This window comes from Mustela nigripes, chromosome 16 (genome assembly GCF_022355385.1).
Source record: "Mustela nigripes isolate SB6536 chromosome 16, MUSNIG.SB6536, whole genome shotgun sequence".
NCBI classification, from domain to species: Eukaryota; Metazoa; Chordata; class Mammalia; order Carnivora; family Mustelidae; genus Mustela; species Mustela nigripes.
Genome location: NC_081572.1, coordinates 358427 through 379603, shown reverse-complemented (window position 1 = coordinate 379603; position 21177 = coordinate 358427). Strand labels below are relative to the sequence as shown.

The window sequence follows — 21177 nt, the reverse complement described above, 5'->3', positions numbered from 1 at the left end:
GAGCCCCTCCCTGCTGTGCGGGCCGCCGGGCCGCCTGTCCCGGGCGCGGGCCGCTGCTGCTCCCGGCGTCCGTCTCTGCCCGCCAGGCCGCCGGCCGCTTGGGGCTAACGGGGCCCAGCCGCGAGCTCCGCCGCGCCTTCCCCGGAGCGCTCCGTCGGGCCGCGGAGCCCGGTGCCAGCGGTCGTCACGTGGGAGGAGCGAACAAGAGAAGCCGACGCGGACGCGGACGCCGGCCCCGGGCAGCCGCTCTCCCGCCGGGTCTCCGGGGTGAGTCCCAGAACCCACCGCCCCTCACCCAATCGTAGGGTGTCCTGGCGGCCCGGGCCCGCCCCTCGGCGCCTCACCCAATCGTAGGGTGTCTTGGCGGCGCGGGCCCGCCCCTCGGCGTCCCACCCAATCCCCTTGTGCTCCCGTGACCAGGCTCCGCCCCTCTCGAGCCTCACGCAGTCCGCGTGCGTCCCCGCGCCGGCCTTTCGCTGGCCGGAAGCAGCCGGCGGCCGGGCCCGCGGGAACATGGAGGCGCTGCTGAAGCGGGAGCTGGGCTGCGGCTTCGTCAAGGCTACGGGTCACTCGGGGGGCGGGTGCATTAGCCAGGGCCAGAGTTACGACACGGACCAAGGACGCGTGTTTGTGAAAGTGAACTCCAGGGCGGAGGTCGGGGCCGCCGCGGGCCGGGGCGGGCGGGGCGGGCGGGCGGCGTCTGGGGCGGCTCCGGGCCCGGGTCTGGGGTCGGAGGTCGGGGTTCGGGCTCTGCACGGCGGGGCCGCGGGGCGCTGGCGCTTGCTGCCCCCGGGCCGTTGGGCCGTGTCCGCGGCTCCTGGGGTCGCGCCCGCGGCGGAGCCTGGAAGCCCCGCGGAGGGGGCGCGCCCCGTGGGCCGCCGTCTGGGGACACCGCGCTGCGCGGGGACGGCGGGTCTGAGCGGGCCGGGCCGGGCAGCGTCTGGTTCCCGTGCGGCGGCCGGGGCGGCCGTGCTGTTGGGGTCCTCGAGCCGCTGCCTCTGGCGTCGGGGCCGCGGGACCGCGGATCGGCGGTGCCGGCGTCTCCGCTCCGGGAGCGCGTGTCCGCCGAGAGCCCCCGCGCGCGAGGGCGCGTCTCCCTGCTCTCCGCGTCGGGGGCGACGGCGCGCCCTGGGGTCTCTGGGTCCGAGCGCCGACCGCACGCAGCGGGCTCCGGCCCCGGGGGCCCCGTCACCGCCAGGGAGGGTCGCACTGGGACGTGGGTTTGGGCCGAGGAACCGGGCGGGGGCAGCGGCCTTGGCCGCGGGAGCCCCTCAGTGCAGGAAGCTCCGTCTGTCCGTGACCCTCGCGCAGGGCCCCGGAGTCGGCAGGGGAGCCTCGCGCTGCAGCCGCACGTCCCGCGGCGGTCCCTCGTGCGCCCCTTTGGGTGGGTCGCGCCGGCGCTGTCAGCGGGGAAGCCGGGCTGGCCCCAGGCGGCAGCGCGTTGTTTCAGACGGGGCGGCAGGGGCTCCCCCAGGACCCCGTCCCCGGGTCACACCCGCGCTGCGCTTTCTTTCTGCCCCAGAGCGTCCTGGCCGTGGTTGCCGCGCTCTTCCCGGACGTGCGCCCGCTGTCCGCGAGAGCCGGAGCTCGCTCTGAGCCGACCCCTCCACGCCCTGCTCTGCGGGGCGAGCCTTCCTGCGGGAGTCGGTCCGTTGGTGCTTGGAGCCCCCTCGGCAGCTCTCACGGCTCGTGCTGGCCTCCCTGCGTTCTCCTGCGGGCTTCTCGGCTTTCCCGCCTCGTTGTCCCGCGTGGGCGGCATCTGGCCCCTTCCTGTGCGTTTCCACCTTCAGGGTCCTCTCTGCGCCCAGCCTGAGGCCAGGAGCCACCCGTTCTCCCGGCGGAGGTGGCCTGGTGCCCTAAAGTCCACGCTCTTCTTGCTGACCTTTCTCCCTGGAGTTCCTTCTGGTCCTGTGGCAGGTGGTTCTGCACGCGCACTCTTGGGGCTTTGTGTGGACGCTGCTGGGAGTGGCGGTGCCGTGGCATAAGCATCTGCTGGCCGCGTGAGAACAGGACTTGCCTCGGTGCTCTCCCGCGGAGGGCAGGGCGTGGAGATAGCTCCCACCCTGCTGACCTGCTTGAAGCAAGATTATTCTTATCTGTCTCTGCCTGTGCTGGGTCCTCCTCCTCCCTTAAGCTCCAGAGCCTTTTTGGAGCGCCTGCGTCCCTCCCTGTCCTCTCAGGGACCCACAGACACTTCTGTGAGGGAGGCTTCACCTCTGGCTGCGTTCCCAGACCCCTGCGCCTGTCCCCCGGAGGTCACCGGTCTTCCTCTCCCCGTGCTCGGCTTTTCCCAACCAGTGCTCTGGTACGAAGCAGCCAGTGCTGTCAGCTCTCCACGGTGGTGGGATGACGATGACGTGTTTGCAGAGTGTCCAGAACGGGCTGCACCAGTGTTCGCGGCCAGCTCAGTCGCTCAGGGCCGTGAGCCTGGGAACTTGGTCCCCAGTGTTAACCCATCTTTACGGGGGAGGGGGCAGGCGGCAGGCGCGGGGAACGTGAGCAGCTTGGCCGAGGTCGGAGACCCAGTCCTGAGACTACAGAGAGGAACATTCCCGGCAGCACTTCCTTGTAGCCCCACGAAGCTGCCCGGCTGCCAGTCAGTGCCCTGGGCCCATCCGTTCTGGGGGGCTGTGCACGGCGGTGAGAGTGAACTCTGACTGTCGGTGCACCAGCAGAGCAAAGGCAGCGGGACAAAGCAGCCAGACGGCTTGCTCTGCACGTAGAAGGACAAAGCAGACGTGATCCATCCGTGGTGATGGGGATGCGAGGGGCTGGGGAGCCAGAGGGGCCTCGGGGCGACAGCGTCCTGTGTGTGGGGGCGCAGTCCTGCAGTGCGCAGCCTTGGTGAAAACTGGAGTCACGTGCTCCCCTTGGTGCCTCTTTCTTCTCATACTTCTGTAGCATTTTGACGGGGGAAAAAAAGCTACTAAAAAGGAAGTAGTTACTTAGTCTGGGAAGTGAGGAAGATTTTTCTGAGAAGTCAGAACATATTAAGTTGAAATCAGGAAGCATGATGAGGAAGGGTCTACCTTGTCAAAAGGTGGGGGTGGGCTCCGGGCAGAGGCACATGGCTGCTCTGAGCTGTGGGGGACTAGAAGACCACAGTCGAGGAGCACGGGGGTGTCTGCGCGTGTGCTGGTGTGTGCACAGGTGGGCGTGCAGGTTGTAGGAGGGAGCCCAGGGGAGCACAGAGAGCGGGCAGGGCCAGACCCTGTGGGTGTGGAGGTGTAGGGGGGAGCCCAGGGGAGCACAGAGAGCGGGCAGGCCAGACCCTGTGGGGCTCACACAGGTTGCTAGCTCAGGCGTGTTCCAGGCAGGGATTTGCCGGCCGTAACGGTCCCTGCCAGGATGAGCAGGGAGGTGAAGGGAAGGACAGTTGCTGCCGTCTGGGGGAGACTGGACATGGTGGTTATGATGGGATGGTGAGGTCAGAGGTGCCCTCGAACCTGGGGAGAGGTGACCTCAGGTGCGTAGCATGTGCAGGTGGAGGGCCAGGTGGCACAGGACTGTGGCCAGGGTACCGTCAGATGATGGCCCGCATGCGTAGTCCAGCTCTGCAGCAGATGTTGGGCGGAGTATTCGAGGCCTTCCCCTTCCCTCTAGAGAGACTCAGCGAGAGCGTAGAAGAGGGTCCAGAACAAGACCGTGCGACCCCGCTTCCTCCTGGGCCCGTTCAGTGCGCAGCCTGCTCTGCTGGAAAGTCCAAGAATCTGCGTCTGGCGGGTCTGCAGTCAGGTGGCCTCTGCTTCAGATTGCGACGCTTGGGGAAACACGTCCGCTTGACCCCTTCCAGAAGTCATCTTGCTCTCCCTTCTCTCCCCCTCCATTATTTCTCGGAAAGGCCAAAAGAATGTTTGAAGGCGAGATGGCAAGTTTAACTGCCATCCTGAGAACGGACACCGTGAGAGTGCCCAAGCCCATCAAGGTCCTGGACGGCCCGGGAGGCAGCAGCCTGCTGGTGATGGAGCACGTGGACATGCGGTACCTGAGCAGGTTTGTCTGGGCAGTGCCCCCCCAACTTGGCTTTGGTTCTCTTTTTTTTTTTAATACAGATTTTATTTATTTATTTGACAGAGAGAGATCACAAGCAGGCAGAGAGGCAGGCAGAGAGAGGGGGAAGCAGGCTCCCTGCGGAGCAGAGAGCGCGATGCGGGGCTCGATCCCAGGACCCTGAGATCATGACCTGAGCCGAAGGCAGAGGTTTCATGGACTAAACCCCCAGGCACCCCATGGCTCTGTTTCATTTCTGAGTCTAAGCCCCTTCATACCTGAAAGCTCGCATTGGGGTATCACTTTGAGGGACCTGTGACCCCACGCATCACGGGCTGTGGACCTAACCTGAACTCTAACCCTCGGCTGTGCACGCTGAGAGCAGATGGGAAAGGAATTTCCCAAGAGGAGACGTGGACAAGGGACCCAGCTGCCCGGGAAAGGCTGGGAAAGAGCACCAGACAACCGGGGCCCTTCATTCCCCTTTCGGTCACTGAAGCCAACTTTATGTCCCCTTGGCTTGCTTTCCGTGGCCTGAGATTGTGCATGAGGCCGTGACCCCACGATGACGTGCCCCATGCTTGACTGACGCTCTCTCTTTCACAGCCATGCTGCCAAGCTCGGAACCCAGCTCGCAGACCTACACCTAGACAACAAGAGGCGTGGGGAGACCCTCCAGAAGGAGGCCAGCACCGTGGGTACGCAGCTGTGTGGGCGTGAGGGCCCCTCGAACACACTGGCCGGCGTGGGCATGTGGGTGGGTCTGTGTTGATGCTTGAGGAGAGGAGTGTCCCCCCGAAGGCTAGGGACACAGTGGACACAGGGAACGCGAGTCTGTACTGGAATGTAGCGTGTTTGGAAGAAGAAGTATTGCCCCCGTCCTGTTACTTCCTTTACGCCTCCTGCCCCAGAGGAAAGCCTGTCAGAGCTGCAGTGGCTTTCTGTGCTGTGCCTCCTCTCCTGAGAACGGCCGCACGTGAGGCACAGCCCAGTGGCCCTCTCGTCCAGCCTTTGTAGAGCTTAGTGCTTCCAGCGTTCTCGTCTTCTGATGTTTGGTGATCTGCATGCGCCCTGGGGTCACTGTGCCAGCGGAACAGCTGACACACCAGGGGTGGACGGCCAAGTCTGCTGTGCCAGATGGGTCCTGTTGGCTGCACCCTGCCCCTGCCAGGCCCACGGTGTCCAGGCCTTCGGGGTTTTTGCCTCGTTTGGGGGAGCCGCAGGGGACACCCAGGAGGCCATTTCAAATCCGTTTATTCTTCACAGATGGCCAGGGCGAGGCTGGCCACTGGGGGCCATCCTTTCCCAAAGGTCACAGGGTGAGCTGCCTTCCTCCGTTCTCAGATGCAGCGTGGCTGGCGCCTCTGGCGCCTCTCCCGGGCGGTGTGGGTGTCCTGCGTCACTGAGTCCAAGCAGAGCAGGCTGTTCCCGGGCCCTGAGGGTTTGTGGAGACGGGGGCCCTCACTGGTCTCTGGATGAGGACGTGAGGGGAGGGGCTCAGCAAGACAGACCTCAACGCCGCGCTGAGCTCCAAGAGCAGCCAGAGCGGGGTGGGAACCGGTCATCTTTCTTGTCTTCTTTGCTTACAAGGGAAAGGAGCCGGGCAGGTGGTGCGACCCTTCGTGGACCAGTTTGGGTTTGACGTGGTGACGTGCTGTGGATACCTCCCCCAGGTGAGTGACACCAGCACGTGGCCTTCTGCGTTCCCATCAGGTCAGGTCACCCGCCCAGGGAAGGAACCCACCTCCCCCTTTATGAAATTTAGTAAAAGCCTTCGCTCCCTTTTTCTCTTGGCTGATTTGGAAGCGGTTGACTTGAGGTTTACCTGCTTCACACGCTAGGTAAGCTCAGATAAACAGGACCAACAAGTCAGGGTGCTGGGTCTCGAGGTGTGGAATTTGGGCCCCTGGGAATTTGGGCCCCGGGGCTCGACCCAGTGCCCAGCAGATGTTGAGTGGGGAGGGGTGGGGGCTGTGCTCCCGGGCAGTGCTGGTGGCTTCTCAGAAGAGGAAACTTTCAGGGATTCCTGGAAGGTACCGGGGCACGGGAGACAGTGTTCAGGTTTTGGAGTGTGGGGAGGGGTTGTCCAGACACCTGCTCTGGGTGGCAAGTGCCCGAAGGCTGGTGTTCCGTGGTCCCACCTGCTCCGTGGAACTCTGGGGCCGTTCCGCTGGCTGTGCTCCCTCCTCGCAGGCCTGTGGCTTGCCCAGTGTGCATACAGACACCAAGGCCTGCGCGTCCCCTGCCTGGGGGAGGGGCTCTTGTGTAGTCAGGTGGTGCTTGCTGCCTTCAATGGTGTCCTTGAACCGGGCCTCATGCGACCCCTCATGTCCTCACTCTGGGAAGGGCAGTGCTGGCTGCCTGGGTGGGGGCCCCAGAGGGGTCCTTGTGGCCAGTGGATGGTCAGAAACAAGCTTGGGGTAGGGGCAGGCCAGCTCTGGGTGTGCTCCTGCGTGAGTGCAGGTGGACAGAATGTGCCCTAGAGCTCTTCAGAGTGGCCTGTGTTGTTCTGCATGGGAGGGTCCCCTGCTTCTGCAACAGGGTGAGGTCCCCGTCTGTCCACGAGACACTGTCTGCCTGGTCAGCCACCACGCCTTCCCCAGCCTGCCCTTAAAAGCGGGGCCCTGCGGCTTTGGGCTTCTTCCTTGGGCTCTGCCCCTCTCCTCTGTGCACGCAGGTGAACGACTGGCAGGAGGACTGGGTCGCCTTCTATGCCCGGCAGCGCATTCAGCCCCAGATGGACATGGTGGAGCAGGGCTCTGGGGACAGAGAGGCCCGGGAGCTCTGGTCTGCTCTGCAGGTGAGCTCAGCCAGGGCCCGACTGGGGAGGCCCCGAGGCACCGGGGGTCCAGGCCTGGACAGGAGATGGACTGGGCTGGCCAGTGGGGTGACTGTCAGTGTCCCTCCACCCCGTCCAAGCCGTGTGTGTCCCTGTGCATCTGTGTGCCACACTCTGCTGGGGCAGTTGGGCCACACAGGAAAGCGTCTGTGTCCCTCCCACATGTGCTGGTTACTTGGCTGAGGATGGGTTTCCTTCCTGCAGTTAAAGATCCCTGACCTGTTTCGCGACCTGGACATCGTCCCAGCCCTGCTGCATGGAGACCTCTGGGGAGGAAACGTAGCCGAGGACTCCTCAGGGCCCATCATCTTTGACCCGGCCTCTTTCTACGGCCACTCGGAGTACGAGCTGGCGATAGCCGGCATGTTTGGGGGTTTCAGCCACTCCTTCTACTCCGCCTACCACCGCGCAGTCCCCAAGGCCCCGGGCTTTGAGGCCCGCCAGCAGCTCTACCAGCTCTTCCACTACTTGAACCACTGGAATCATTTTGGGTCGGGGTACAGAGGGTCGTCGCTGAACATCATGAGGGATCTCACCCAGTGAGCGTCCCTGCTTTGGACAGGTCCCAGCCAGACGCCTGCGGCCAGCGCCTCCTGCTGCCCCCAGTCCTGTCCGGCAGGGCTTCTTCCCCGAGTCTTCACACTAACCTTTTGCTCCATGGCTGGGTAAAACCACGCTGGGGTGGGTGTGGGCCCCATCGCGTGGGCCCCGTGGAAACACTGTTGCCCGGAGGCTGAGCTGGAACTGGCCGGCGTGCCGGCTGCTGCTGAGCCCGTGTTCCTCGGCAGCCCCTCCCGTCTCCTCTCCGGGAGCGACTCTGATGTGGGGAAGATGCCTCCCGGTGGGTTAGACGTGGGGGTAGACATGAAACCGGCACCGCGGTCGGCTTCTTGCGGCCGGTTTCACCGAGCTCATTCCCTTCCTTTCCGGGCCCGCTCTGCGCCAGCCACAGGCCGAGCAGCCTGGAAGCTCATTCTGGGAGTGACCAAACTGCGGGTCCTGGGTAAGTTTAGGAGCCACTGCATCCCTCCTGTCAGCACCCCGTCTTGCCTGCCCTCCTAAAGCTCGTGAGCTGCTCCTTTGTGTAAAAGCGCTAACCCCACGCGGGACTGTTCTGATTCCGTCGAAGCTAAGAAAGCCTTTTGCATAAACATTTGAATAAACTTTCACTGATTTCAGTCATGCACAGGACTGTGTATTTCCTTCATTTGCATCGGAACTCAATGTTTATCTTCGGTGTTTGCCAAGAGACCTCTGTAATGCCTTGTGACAAACAGAACCTTTGTTTCTTAGGAGCAGTTTTTTTTCTCGACTGTTCTGTAAGAGAATAGCGCAGAGTTTCCCCCCATACGGACAGCCTGAGGACTGCTTCTCCTGTCTGGGTGAGGCTCGTGGGCCGCTCGGGGAGGCCTGGTCACCAGTGGGCTGTGGAGAGAGGTTCCCAGAGGCCCCTCCTGGGAGCTGTGCCATCAGTGAGGGTGTGGCCAGGCCCCAGGCAGGAGGTGGTATCACAGCCGTGCACCCGTGTCTCCTGGCTTTGGTGGTAGTGCAGGACTTGCCAGCTTTTTAAACTCGGCTGCTTGTACGATAGCTCATTCTAAAATACCAACTTTCGGGGGCGTCTGGGTGTCTCAGTTGGTTAAGCGACTGCCTTTGGCTGTGGTCAGGGTCCTAGGATCCAATCCTGCGTCGGGCTCCCTGCTCAGCAGGGGGTTTGCTTCTCCTGCCTCTCCTCCTGTCCTGTGCATGCTCTCTAGCCCTCTCTCAAATAAATAAAAGAAATCTTAAAATTTAAAAAAAATAACAACTTTTATACCTAATTTTGCACCTATAATTTTTTATATGTGTATATATTTTTATATAAAGAGTTGTTATGGGGCACCTGGGGGGCTGAGGTGGTGAAGTATGGGCCTTTGGCTTGGGTCATGATCCCAGGGCCCTGGGATTGAGTCCCACATCAGGCTTCCTGCCCAGTGGGGAGCCTGGTTCTCCCTCTGCCCCTCCCCCTGCTTGTGTTCCCTCTCAGTCAAATAAATAAAATCTTAAAAAAGCTGTGGGTGCCTGCGTGGCTCAGTGGGTTAAGACTCTACCTTTGGCTCAGGTCATGATCTCAGGGTTCTGGGATTGAGCCCCGCATCGGGCTCTCTGCTCGAGGAGTCTGCTTTCTCCTCTCTCTCTGCCTACTTCTGATCTATGTCTGTCAAATAAATAAATAAAGTCTTAAAAAAAAAAAAAAGTCAAAATTGTATAAGCTGCAGACCCAGAAGCCCGGAACCTAACCCAAGCGCTGGTGGATGGGTTCGTGAGATCCCCTCTCAGCACATGTCATCCCAGCACAGAGATTGCATTGTTCCCTGGGGGTAGGTCTGGGCTGACTGGGAGCAGAGGGGATGAGGTTCTGACTGGGGGCCGCACTTCCAAGGGCAGCTGTGGGATGGGGTCCTGGCAGCAGCCTGCCTCCTGTCCTCACCAGGGCAGCCTGCTGGCCTCTGGACTATCAGGGAGATTTGGCTAGACACAGGATGGACTTCGGATTCAGCTCCTTGACTCCTTGGCAGCAAGACATTCGAGCCCTTCAGGGCAGCCGTGAGCACCCAAAGGGCTGCCAGAGGCAGGGGTGAAGGGTGTCTCTGGGGCCATTATACTTCTTACTGAAATGGGAATGTTGTATCCAAACACATCATGGTCTGCCCCTGCCAGAGTACCACCGTTTCCACAGAAGGAAGTCCTCAGATAACCGAACTTGACCTTCCCACCTCAAAGCTGCTGCTGCTTTTCTTTTTTAATAGTTTTTTTTTTTTTTTTAAGATTTTATTTACTTGACAAAGATCACAAGTAGGCAGAGAGGCAGGCAGAGAGAGAGGAGGAAGCAAGCTCCGTGCTGAACAGAGAGCCCAATGTGGGGGCTGGATCCCAGGACTCTGGGATCATGATCTGAGCCAAAGGCAGTGGCTTTAACCCACTGAGCCACCCAGGCGCCCCCCGCCAAGCTTCTGAGCATCCTTTTGATGAGAATGGCCCTGAAACTTTGATGCCTCTGCCTGAAACAGGACGTCAGTTCTGTGCCCTCGATGTGGTCTCTGGCTGCCTGTTCTGTGTCTAGGGGCCTCCGTCAGTGGTGTCCTCCCAGTTTTTGCCCTGTATGGGATCGTGAGTTCCGTTTACCATTACCACAGTAATGGTAGGGCCCAGGACCAGCACAGGAGGCTCTTAGGTTAGCCACTCGAGCTTTGGTTCCCTCTTTCATAAAGGGGGCTGATGACACCCACACGCTGTCCCAGTGCCTGCCTGTGGCTGCTGCTCCTGGCTCCCCACTTGCGGGGGACACTTCCTCGTCCTTCCAGTGGAATGTGCTTCCAAGGCATCTTGCATCAGATAGCCTGTCTGCTGCGTGGGTTTCCTCTTGGGCAGAAGAATTGCTCACACTGAAATATGTGCAGAAACAGCACAGAGATGAAGGCATCTGAGTTCTGAAGAGGTGGCAGAATTCCCCTCCCTTTCTCAGAGCAGTCATCTGCCTGAGGGGCATGTCCTCAGCACAATTCCTGGTGGAGGCCAGAGCGATGGACCAGAAGGGACACCTGGGCAGTGTCTCTGCTGGCTCAGGCTGCAGCCAGGGCCTTAAGACTCCAACCCCCAACCCTGCTGCCTTCCTGGGGTCCTTTTTCTGAGCAGTTTTGCAAAAGCCCTACCCAGCTGTGGGCTGTTTTCCTTCTTGGTGTCACTGGACTCTGTGTCACGGTAAGGGTTCTGAATAGGCAGGAGAGTCCAGTGTATGCGCATGACCTCATCATTATCTCAGTCCCCCTGCCTCAGAAAGGGGACTCAGTTCATGGGGTTGCTTGGATGTCCCTGATCACATCTCCCAACTGAACTTCTAACCAGCTGGTGACCAAAACTCACACATACCTTTGAGAGGAGGCCAGTTTGCAAAGTTACAGTGCTCCCTTTGGCATGTGTCTTCACATGGAGGATTTGGCTGCTCAGACAGGAGCTGGGAGGTCTGGGAAGGGACCCCAAGTTCCTGGGGTCCCATCTTACAGCACCAGTAAGATGTTGTGCCACTGTCTGGCTGCCATCTGCCACATTCAGACCCTGCTTGGGCAAAACCATGCCCAAGGCTCAGTGAAGACCTGCATCTCCCCCATGGTGCCTGCAGGCTCATGGGTGCCTAACTCTGGCAGCTTTGGGACCTACTTTAGGCCAATATTTGTAATTCTGAAAAAGAGAACAGAGAAGACAGGGAGGAAACCCTAAAGAGCTGAAGACAACCTCAGAAGGTAGAAGGACCAAGTTTCTGTCCTGAAACAGCTCACCTGCACTGCCTTGGGGATGGCAGGAAACTTACCCCAGCCACCTCTTGGGGGAAATCGTCAGATCCTGGGGACACAGAGAGGACCCTAAAAGCCTCCAGAGAGAGAAGAGTTTCCACACAAAGAGGAGGAATCAAAAGTGGCCTCAAACTTCTCAATACCAAATGAGCAGGAAAGTAGTGGAGCAGGACCTTCTTGTTTATGAAGGAACAGGACCTCATTTCCAACCTGGAATTCTATACCCAGCCAAAATGTCAATTGAGAATAAAGACATTTGCAGAAGTGTAAGAGCTCACATCTCTCCCTCAGGAACCCTTCCTCAAGATGCAATAAGAAGGTGGGCTTCACCAGGCTGGGAGAAAAAGTGTAGGAGGAGGAAGACATGCAGGGGTAGATGCCTTTTCCACAGATGGACACAATCTCTCCCATCCCGCCTGCGGTTCTGCAATGACCTTGTGCATGTGTGTGCATGTATATTTTTAAAAAGATTTTATTTATTTATTTATTTGACAGAGAGATATAGAGCGAGAGAGAGCACAAGCAGGGGGAGTGGCAGGCAGAGGGAGAGGGGGAAGTAGGCTCCCCTCTGAGCAGGGAGCAAGGCAGGGAGCCCCTATCTCAGGACTCTGGGACCCTTACCTGAGCTGCAGGCAGAGGCTTTACCAACTGAGACCCCAGGCGCCTGCAGCATGTGTGTTTTGAGGGCAGCAGGTCTCTTACCAGGGGGTTCCATTCTTAGTAGGGTGGGCCACTTGGTATCAGAGCCCCCAGGGCACCCTCGACCTGTGATGGCCACCAAGTGCCCGGATGAACAAGCCCAGCACCGGCGACGGGTTCACTGGACAGTGTCTGGGCCAGGGGATGTGGTCAGGACCCCCAGCCGTGTCCCGACAGTGCGAGACCTAACTGGGCCTGTGACCCGTGTCCCAGGGACAGCGGACCCTACCCTGAACTGTGCCCTGCGTCCCGCTGGGGCTGGGCCGACGTCCAGCAATGGTTCGTGCAGCCTCTGGCGGGAGGTGCTGGCAGGGCGCCCCGTGGGTGGGCACCACCGAGGGTTGTCGGGCGCCCGGCGCGGACGCAGGCGGAGGGCGCCGCTCCCACTCCAGTCCCCACGGAAAGGCCCCGCGGGCCCTCGGCCTCCGGCCGGCTCGGTCCCCCCACGGCGCGAGCGGGCGGGGAGCGCGGGGACCGGACGCCGCGGAGGACCGCGCGGAACCTGCAGGCCGCGCAGCCCCGGAGCCGCCCCCTTGGACAGCGGCTCTGCAGCGGCGGCTCCGCCCCGGGCCGCGTCTGCGCCCTCCGGCCCCGCCCCGCGCCCTGCCCGCCGCCGCGATGGAGCAGCTGCTGCGCGCCGAGCTGCGCACCGCGACCCTGCGGGCCTTCGGGAGCCCCGGCGCCGGCTGCATCAGCGAGGGGCGCGCCTACGACACGGACTCGGGCCCGGTGTTCGTCAAGGTCAACCGCCGGACGCAGGTGCGGCCGCGACACCCCCGCGGCCTGAGCCGGAGGCTGGAGAGGGGAGGGCGGGCGCGGGGCGCGGGGCGCGGGCGGTCCTGCCGGGAGCGGGCACCTGCGGGGCCGCGGGGCTCCAGCATTTTCTAAGGACGCGGGGCTTTGTCAGCGGGTTCATAACCCGCGTTCGCTGTTATTTCTCTGCCCACCGAGCGTGGGGGGCGCGAGGCTCGGCGTCCTGGAGCCCCGGGCTGCGTCTGCTTCTCCCCCGGCCGGCCTCAGGCTCCGCCCTCCACAGCGCGTGGGTCCGTCTCACCAGGCAGGAGGAGCACCTGGAGACCAGGCTCGGTGAGGGAGCGCGAGGGCCCGACCCAGTCCCCCCGAGTCCGGGCCTGTGCTCGTGTTTGAAGCTGGGTAGTTCCTGCTTAGCGTTTGCTGTTAAGTAAACTTTCCCGAACGGAAGTTAGCCTGGGCAAGCGCACCCCGGGTGCCGAGGGTGACTCCGCGAGGTTCCCCCGTGGCCCATGAGCCAGGGCCTGTGCAGGAGTTGGGGGTGCTGGCTACGGGCTGAAGGACTTGCAGAGAGGCTCCTCCCTGTCCCCCTGCAGCACTGCCCACCTGCGGTGGATGACGGTTGGGTCTGGTCCAGGGAACCGTCAGGGAACTTCCTTTCAGAACCAAAAGCCCTCCAAATAAGCCCCACCTCCTGGGAAGCACTTTGGGTTCAGGGTCCAGGCAGGCTGCAGAACCCTCCTCACTGAGTGCTCCCCCAGGCCAGGATCCCACCATCTGCCCTTGAAAGCCTAGGTGCCGGCACACAGTAGGTGAGCAGACGGCAGCGGAGGCCCTCGGGACACAGGCTGTCTGGAGCCCAGGTGTTCTCTGCTCCTGTATGTTTGGGGGTTCGCTAGCCCTGGGAGCGCCGCTGGGATTGCTGGGGACTGCGGAATGTTCCCTGACACCAGCCACCCCTTCCTTCAGAATCCTAGGTGTGGGCTGGCGGTGTGGAGGACGCCTCGCCTCAGTTTCCCCTTGAGAACTCCGAAGTAAAGGGTGTGATTCTCTGCCCGTGTGGACGTAGTACTTTGGCCTCATGAGAAATAATTTTAGCCAGATGTGTTCACATTAATAACCACACTTCTAACCAACTAATAGTGTATGTGGGGTGAGAGTTCGCCTGGTCTAAAATCGGGGTATTTGTGGGAAATGTTTCAGAAATGGGACGGCTCCTGCGTCCCAGCAGAGGCTGTTCCTTCTGTCTTGTTCCTGGGGGGTGTGAGGCTCCTTCCCACCCCCAGGCCCTGCTGCCTGCTTATCTCTGGGGACAGGCCCTGGACCCGAGCCAGGCCCTGCTGGCCTTCTGCCCTGCCTTCCCTTGCCCCCAGTGTGTATCCCAAGCACTCAGAGATGCGGCCTCAGGCCCCCCTGTGGTGCTCCTGCCCTGCTGGGATTGCCTGAGGCTGTGAGGTGGGCAGGAAGGGGACCAGGTCCAGCTTCAGAGTCTCCACTAATCCACACTCTGAGGCACCCCACTGTACTCCCTGGCACACCCGGCCCTCCCACAGCCCCCCCATGGCACCGCCCAGAACCTCCACAGCACCCCAGCTTACCCCCAGGACTCCCACAGCCCCCTGAGGTACCTCACTATCTCCATTGCACCCCATGGTACCTGTGGCCCCGGCAGCATCCTGCAGGACCCCACTGTACCCCCAAGCACACTCGACACTCCCATGGGCTCCCCGCACCCCACCATACCTCCAGCACCTCCAGCACCTCCTCTGCCCTGGGCTTCCCTCCTCTCAAGAGGAAGCACTGGGTGGGGGGGCATCAGCGTCTTGCCCACCCCCGGCCCCAGGCACAGCCTCATCCTGCAGCCCCTTCCTATAGGAAGTGGCCCACTTTGCACTCCACTCTCGGAGAAGCTGATATCTTGCTCTCCAGCTAGTTTTCCGTAGGTGCAGGTCCCAGGTGCTTGGGATCCCGCGCAGCGGCTCCTGTCCAGGGCGGCAGAGGCCCCTGCTGGACTCACGGTGCCTCTTTCCGACGCAGGCCCGGCAGATGTTTGAGGGGGAGATGGCAAGCCTGGAAGCCCTCCAGAGCACAGGCCTGGTGCGGGTGCCTCGGCCCATCAAGGTGATTGACCTGCCTGGAGGTGGGGCTGCCTTCGTGATGGAGCATCTGAAGATGAGGGGCTTGAGCAGGTGCGGGAGTGTGGGGGGAGGGAGGAGGAGGATAGGGAAGGGGGCAGAGCGGAGTGTTTCAGGCCCCACTGGTGCGGGATTCCCTGCGTGAAGCCGTGGCCTCGCCTCTTTCCTCAGTCAGGCGGCCAGACTGGGGGAGCAGCTGGCCGACCTGCACCTCCACAACCAGAAGCTCAGGGAGAAGTCGGAGGAGGAGGAGAGCACAGTGGGTACGTTGGTGCGCTTCTGAGCGCCCTTGCCCCCATCCTGGTGTGCCCCGGGGGGTCGCGCGCTGAGTTTTCCCGGAGCTGAGCGGCACCCCGTCGCCCGCGGTGCTGCTGCGCAGGAGAGAAGGCTGGGGGCGCCCGCAGGTGGGTCGTCGGACTAGCTCTGGACGCGTTCCTGGCCAGCACTTTGGGCCGGGGTGCGGGCAGGGGCGGGTCGGGGACGGCGCCCATCCGGGCGTCTGCTGGGCTCTGGCATCGAAGAGAAGGACAGCGGCTCTTTCTGCCCACAGGCCGCAGGGCTGAGGGAGCCGAGCCCCGGCACGTGACCAAGTTTGGCTTCCACAGGGTGACGTGCTGCGGCTTCATCCCGCAGGTGAGTGCCGGCGTCCTCTGCGCACCAGGAAGGCGCGGACTTCCGAGCTCCGAGCTCCGAGCGCGAGCCTAGATCCTGCGATGGGAAGGCGGAGGCCAAGTTGGCGGGGCGGGGCTCGGAGGAGGGGGCGGGCTGCGGGGCGGGGGCAGAGCATCCAAGCAGAGGGCGCCTCAGTGCAGAGACCTCACCGCAGGAGGTTGTGTGCTGAATGTGGGGACTGAAGTGGGCCGAGGTGAGGGAGCGCTCCCGTCAGGGATCAGGTCCTGGTTCCCTACTCCGGGCCGTTGTAGTTCTCCTGACGCAAACTCTCTTATTTCCAAGTGGATGGAGACATCTGGGCAGCTCAGTGTTAACCATCGGACTCTTGATCTCAGCTCAGTTCTTGATCTCAGGGTCACGAGTTCAAGCCCTGTATTGGGTTCCACACTGGGCATGCAGGCTACTTGAAAAACCAAACCAAACCAAACCAAAAACCGAGAGAAACACGTACAATTCTGTGGTTTTTAGTATATCCCCGAGTTGTGCAGCCATCGCCACTGTCTGATTACTGCACATCTTCCTCACCCCCAGCAGAAAGCATTTACCAGTTAGTAGTCACTCCCCAGTCCCTGCCTCCAGCCCTGGTAACACATCACCTCTTCCTGTCTCTACGGATTTGCCCATTCTAGGCATTTTGTGTACAAGAAAGCCTGTACTAGTTACCCTTTGGTCCCTCCCTGTCTCCTGTGTGGGCAGAGGGCAAGTCTCCAAGGTGAGTGGTACTTGGGGTAACATCCTTATGAAGCCTGAGCCAGACTTAGGGCTCCCAGCCACTGGGCGGCCCTTGCATCTGGGGTCCTGTGGCCCACGGTTGGGTCTCGCATCCGGGGTCCCTCAGGATCTGTCCACACAGTGCTTTCCCAGATTTGTTAGGACTTCGTAAGCCTCTGCTGAAGCCAGCTCCCCCGGGTTACACATCTGCCTGGAGCTGGGGGCCAGAGGGGCCGGATGGAGCTTGGTGTCCTGCTTCAGATGTTAAGAGCTGTGGGCTCCCCAAAGCCCCACTTGACCTTGCACAGTGACTTTTCAAGAACCAAGGAATGAAATCACATACAAAATCCCAATCTGTGAAGTCGGTGAAAATGGGGCTGGTCCATTAGGGACCCAGACTGCCCCCGTGTGCCCCTTTAGACTCCAGAACCAATGAACCTATTTAGCTCAGCTTCAGCTGGCCAGAAAGCGGTGAGGGACCTGGGTGGACACTTAGTCCACCTTAAGGTAGGACAGATGGTCCTGCCTGGAGTGCCTGGACCAGCCCAGAAGTTCCAGGAGGGTCCTGCTTTTTGGGAGGGATGTGTGGGCCTTCGGGGCTTGCAGCCATTGGTGGGTCAACCCTGAGCGGTGGCAGCGGGCTACTCAGACAGCTGTGTGCTAAGCCCCCTTGGGACCACTGGCATTTCGTGCACGGCCACTCCCTGGGCACATCTCTAAGTGCTTTATCCAACACCAGTCCCCCAGTTGCCATAGCAACCTTAGGAGGTAGGTGTTGTTATTGGACTTTTTATAGATGAGAAAACAGAAGCACTGAGAAGCCAAGAGGAATAGGGAGGCCATGCGGCTAGCGAGTGGGGGGCCAGGATTTGACCCACAGCCCGGCTTCAGAGTGTGGGCCCGACCCCCTCACTGCCTTGCCCCTCTGTCAAGGTGAAGGCTGGCTCCCACCAGCGGTGCCCTCAGGTGGCCCTGCCTTTGGCAACTCAGGCCCAAGTCCTGCCCTTTCTGGGTGAGGGGATCACAATCCCTCTGTCCAGGAGGAGGGACCATGCTGGCCAGTGCTGGTGTCCTGCTCCTGATACTCAGTTTGTGTCTTTTATACCCTGGCCATCCAGAAGGGAGATGGAGCCTTGGACAGACAGATGGGGAGGGAGGAGCTGCCGTCCCATATGCCTCAGGCTGTTTGGGGAAAGGACCTCCCCGCCTGCTTTCAATTTTTTTTTTTCCAAAGATTTTACTTATTTATTTGACAGAGAGAGAGGGAGGTCACAAGCAGACAGAGAGGCAGGCAGAGAGAGGAGGAAGCAGGCTCCCCACTGAGCAGAGAGCCCGATGCGGGGCTCGATCCCAGGACCCTGAGATCATGACCCGAGCTGAAGGCAGAGGCTTTAACCCACTGAGCCACCCAGGTGCCCCTGACTTTCCTTATATTTAGGTTCTTTTCATCCCTGAAATCTCCTGTCTGACACTAGGACGGCCGTTCCGGCTCTCTTTTGACCAGAGCTAGTATGGCGTAGCTTTTCTATCCCTTTAACCTATTTCTGGCATTCTCTGTAAAGGGCACGTCTCGTACAGGGCTTGGAATTAGTCTTTTGACTGGGGTACTTAGACCCCTTGCATGTAATCCTTTTACTGATATGGTTAGGGCGAATCTGTCTTGGTCTTTGTTTTCTACCTGTCCTATCTGTTCTTTGTTTCCCTTTTCCCTCTTTCTCCGCACTCTTTTGGGCTGAGTAGCTGTAATGACCCCATCTATCTTCTCTGTCGGCAAGCTGTTGTGTTTGCTGTGTCTTTTCATGGTTGTGCCTGGGTGTGGGCCGTCGCCTTGCAGAGCTGCAGCACAGCCCCATCTCATCGTCCAGGTGAACGAGTGGCAGGAGGACTGGCCAACCTTCTTTGCTCGGCACCGTCTCCAGGCACAGTTGGACCTCATCGAAAAGGACTATGCTGACCGAGAGGCACGAGAGCTCTGGTCACAGCTGCAGGTGGGTACAGATGTTTACTCTTGGGGACAGGGCCTGTCCTTTTCTGAGCCCATTGCATTTGTGTGGGGTCCTCTGGTGGAGTGGAGCCCGGGAGCAGAGCTGGTCAAGTGTGGACACATCAGTACCTGACTATTGGCCTGATGGGGAACCTGGGAAGGGGATGGTACCTGAGGACATACTTGGCCCTTGAGTGCAAGTCTCATGGGCTCAGTCACCAAGCACCTAGCCTCAGGCTTTGCTCATGTGACACGCAGGAGCATGGCTCATAAGCGATGGTGTTTACTGTTGCTTTCTTATCCACTCTTACCCTGTTCTTTCTCAAAGCAGGGATGTCTCACCTCTTAGAGATGTGGGCAACAGATGCCCTGGAGTGACTAGTTTGAGAATGTAACTCTCCAAATGTGAAGAACAGAATTTTCGTGTCAATCCAGGGTGAACATGCAGCGGGACATTTTATTTGACTCACTAATGAAGTGGCCCGTAGTACTGGGAGGAGTTGGCCCGGGTGTGCTGAGAAGAGAAGGGGCAGTAGAGAAAGGTTGCTGAGGTGCCTGAAAACCCCTCCACTCAGGTTATTCGGCTGGTAACCTGCTGGGCCACATCCCCTGAGGTCTCTACTGAGTGGACATCATTAGGGCTGTGGAGCGCTCAGACCTACATTTGTAAGAGTAAGATAAGGCATTCTGCTGGACTCAGGGATCCTTGTTCCTGGGCTTCCCAGACCAGGCTGTGGTTGGACCCTGAAGAAACATGAGGTCATCTTTGCCTTATTTCCAAGTATTGGATGAGGCAGCCGTGGCTCATAGTCCCATGGCAATCTTTATTTTTCTTAGGTGAAGATCCCAGATCTGTTTCGCGGTCTAGAGATCGTCCCCGCCCTTCTCCATGGAGATCTCTGGTCGGGAAACGTGGCTGAGGACGACGCCGGGCCCATTGTTTATGACCCAGCTTCCTTCTATGGACATTCGGAGTTTGAACTGGCAATTGCTTTGATGTTTGGGGGGTTTCCCAGGTCCTTCTTCACGGCCTACCACCGGAAGATCCCCAAGGCTCCGGGGTTCGACAAGCGGCTGCTGCTGTACCAGCTCTTTAACTACCTGAACCACTGGAACCACTTTGGGCAGGGGTACAGGAGCCCGTCCCTGGGCACCATGCGGAAGCTTGTGCAGTAGTCCCCAGCCTGTACTCCTGCCGCCTTGCTTCGCAGATGAGGGACGGGGCAGCACCAGAGATGGCTTCGGGGACCAATAAAGTCAGGGGTTCAGGGACCACGGTGTGAGTTGTCTTGCAGTTGGGCTAATGGACAGGGGGCCCAGGGCACCTGACAGGTTCCCAACAGGCTCATTACATTCGGTGATCTGGGGGAATTCGGATATTTTCATGGTAACTGTTGCAGAAATCACACAGGCCTGGGATTTGTGTAGGAGGAAGTTGGGGTCACACGTCCCTGTGGACTCGGGCTTAGACAGAATTGGGGACCAGGAGATGGGTCTCACCTCTGGAGCCACCTCTCTGGGGCTGAATGGATCTGTGAGTTCACCCTCGCCGAGTGGAGGCCCTCAGTATCCGGGCTGCGGCGACCGGTGGTGTGCTTAGCTAGCACCCCGTTCTTCATCTGCTGTGTTGGCGGCTGGACGGCAAGAGAACCTCGGGCAGTGGGGTGGGCCCTCTGGGGTGTCAGGGGTGTCCCCTGTGCTCAGGTGGCCGGGTTGGCCGGTTGGTTGGGGACATCGGGGCTGACATCCTTGAAGGGGGGCTGGGGCAGGTGGCATTGGGGCGGGGTCTATGGGGCACTGGCCCTCCGCGCTGAGTCCTGAAGACGTGGCCACGCCTTTATTACTTCTTGCAAAATTTCCAATTTCGCGGGGTAGCGGTGCCCAAACCTCTCTTCTGGGGGTGTGACTGCCCAGCGGGCCTCCCGTCAGGTGTGTCGGGGTGGGGTAGGGACGGGGTGTGGGGGGCGGGGCTCAGGGCCTGGGTCTCTCCCCGCGAGGCCGCTCGCGTGTACGGGGAGTCGGGGGTAGCCCGGCGCGGGTGTGGGTCTCCCGCGACTCTGGCTGCGACTCCGCTCCCAGCGCGGGCCACTTCCCCCCTCAGCCCACCGACCCGGGGCTCAGACCCGTCCCCCACGACAGGCTCAGACCCCTCCCCGACTGAGACCCACCCACAGGCCCCCGCCCAGAGCTCAGACCCCACCCCCAGGCTCAGACACCCCCGCAGCCCCCCCAACAGACTCCGTCCCTCCCCCCTCCCCCGCCCTCAGACTCTGTCCCCGCCCCACCTCACCCGCGAGCTCAGACCCCCGCCCCGCCCCTCGCGGGCTCAGTTCCACACCCCTCCTGGGCTCCACCCACGAGCTCAGAGCCCCACCCCGCCGGCTGGTGGGCCCCGCCCCCAGCCCGCGCCGCAGTCTTCGCCTGATCGTCTCCCTTGACGCGGGCCCCGCCCCCCGGGGCTCGGCCCCGCCTCCCGGGGCTCGGCCCCGCCTCTGCGCTCGCTCTTTTGGCGGCCGGCGCGCTCCGTAGCGGGTCCGAGGCGCGAGGTCGGAGGTCGTGGGGCGGGGCCAGCGTCGGTAGCCGCCGCCTGTGCTTCAGCCGTCGTCCCTCAGCCGGCAGCCGCCCGCCTTTCCCACCCGGTGCTTGCGCGTAGCCGGGCTTCGAGCCCACGGGCGCAGGCCGGGACGCCAAGGATGGCCCTGGGCGAGGAGCCGGCCGCGAGCGCGCCGGAGGACGGGGCGGAGGAGGAGGCGCTGGCCCACGGCGGCGCCCTGGAGGCGTTCGGCGAGAGCGCGGAGACCCGTGCGCTGCTCGGCCGCCTGCGGGCGGTGCTCGGCGACCGGGCGGCCCAGGAGGGCGCCCTGGAGCGGTTCCGAGGTGCGCGCGGGGCCCCGGCGCGGTGGCCGGTGTGCGCGCTGTCGGGCTGCAGCTCGCTCCTGGCGCGCACCTGTGGGAGCCGTGGGGCGGCGGGGCGGCGGGGCGGCGGGGCGGCGGGGCGGCGGGCGCTCCCTCTCCGCCGGCCGCTGAGGAGCGGTGCGGAGGGCCGGGCGTGAGGGCCCTGGTGTG

General features: G+C 61.4%; 3 protein-coding genes across 8 annotated transcripts in view; all 3 read left to right on the top strand.

Moving 5' to 3' along the window:
* The first annotated feature begins 71 nt into the window (after positions 1–71).
* On the top strand, positions 72–8013 carry FN3KRP (fructosamine 3 kinase related protein). 2 transcript variants are annotated; one of them, XM_059380908.1, is made up of 6 exons: positions 72–267; positions 3842–3993; positions 4597–4688; positions 5581–5663; positions 6668–6790; positions 7034–8013. In XM_059380908.1, the coding sequence occupies exons 2-6, from the start codon at positions 3851–3853 to the stop codon at positions 7370–7372; spliced, it is 780 nt and encodes a 259-aa protein (XP_059236891.1). In that variant the 5' UTR covers positions 72–267; positions 3842–3850; the 3' UTR covers positions 7373–8013. The 2 variants fall into 2 exon arrangements, with proteins under 2 accessions (XP_059236891.1, XP_059236890.1); XM_059380907.1 differs by lacking the exon at positions 72–267 and adding an exon at positions 454–654.
* Positions 8014–12443: 4430 nt separating this feature from the next.
* FN3K (fructosamine 3 kinase) lies at positions 12444–19383 on the top strand. Of its 2 annotated transcripts, none has more exons than XM_059379162.1 (6): positions 12444–12618; positions 14647–14730; positions 14920–15007; positions 15295–15377; positions 17993–18115; positions 18949–19383. In XM_059379162.1, the coding sequence occupies exons 1-6, from the start codon at positions 12478–12480 to the stop codon at positions 19285–19287; spliced, it is 858 nt and encodes a 285-aa protein (XP_059235145.1). In that variant the 5' UTR covers positions 12444–12477; the 3' UTR covers positions 19288–19383. The 2 variants fall into 2 exon arrangements, with proteins under 2 accessions (XP_059235145.1, XP_059235144.1); XM_059379161.1 differs by having other exon boundaries at positions 14647–14798; positions 14916–15007.
* Positions 19384–20669: 1286 nt separating this feature from the next.
* Positions 20670–21177, top strand: part of TBCD (tubulin folding cofactor D) — a 163667-nt gene continuing 163159 nt past the window's right edge. For 3 of the 4 annotated variants that reach the window (XM_059379943.1, XM_059379944.1, XM_059379942.1), the window contains exon 1: positions 20670–20988. In XM_059379943.1, coding sequence (XP_059235926.1) covers positions 20805–20988 — 184 coding nt within the window. In that variant the 5' untranslated portion in view covers positions 20670–20804. The remainder of the gene's footprint in view (positions 20989–21177) is intronic. The other variant, XM_059379945.1, reaches the window with a different exon arrangement.

What these genes read in the sequence shown, in the direction of transcription:
- FN3KRP (XM_059380907.1), top strand. Translation starts at nt 514, where the DNA reads ATGGAGGCGCTGCTGAAGCGGGAGCTGGGCTGCGGCTTCGTCAAGGCT. An exon ending in GACATGCGGTACCTGAGCAG is followed by an intron (nt 3,994 to 4,596) that starts GTTTGTCTGGGC and finishes TCTCTTTCACAG; the next exon opens with CCATGCTGCCAAGCTCGGAA. An exon ending in GCTGTGGATACCTCCCCCAG is followed by an intron (nt 5,664 to 6,667) that starts GTGAGTGACACC and finishes CTGTGCACGCAG; the next exon opens with GTGAACGACTGGCAGGAGGA.
- FN3K (XM_059379161.1), top strand. Translation starts at nt 12,478, where the DNA reads ATGGAGCAGCTGCTGCGCGCCGAGCTGCGCACCGCGACCCTGCGGGCC. An exon ending in GGAGGAGGAGAGCACAGTGG is followed by an intron (nt 15,008 to 15,294) that starts GTACGTTGGTGC and finishes TTCTGCCCACAG; the next exon opens with GCCGCAGGGCTGAGGGAGCC. An exon ending in GCTGCGGCTTCATCCCGCAG is followed by an intron (nt 15,378 to 17,992) that starts GTGAGTGCCGGC and finishes CTCATCGTCCAG; the next exon opens with GTGAACGAGTGGCAGGAGGA.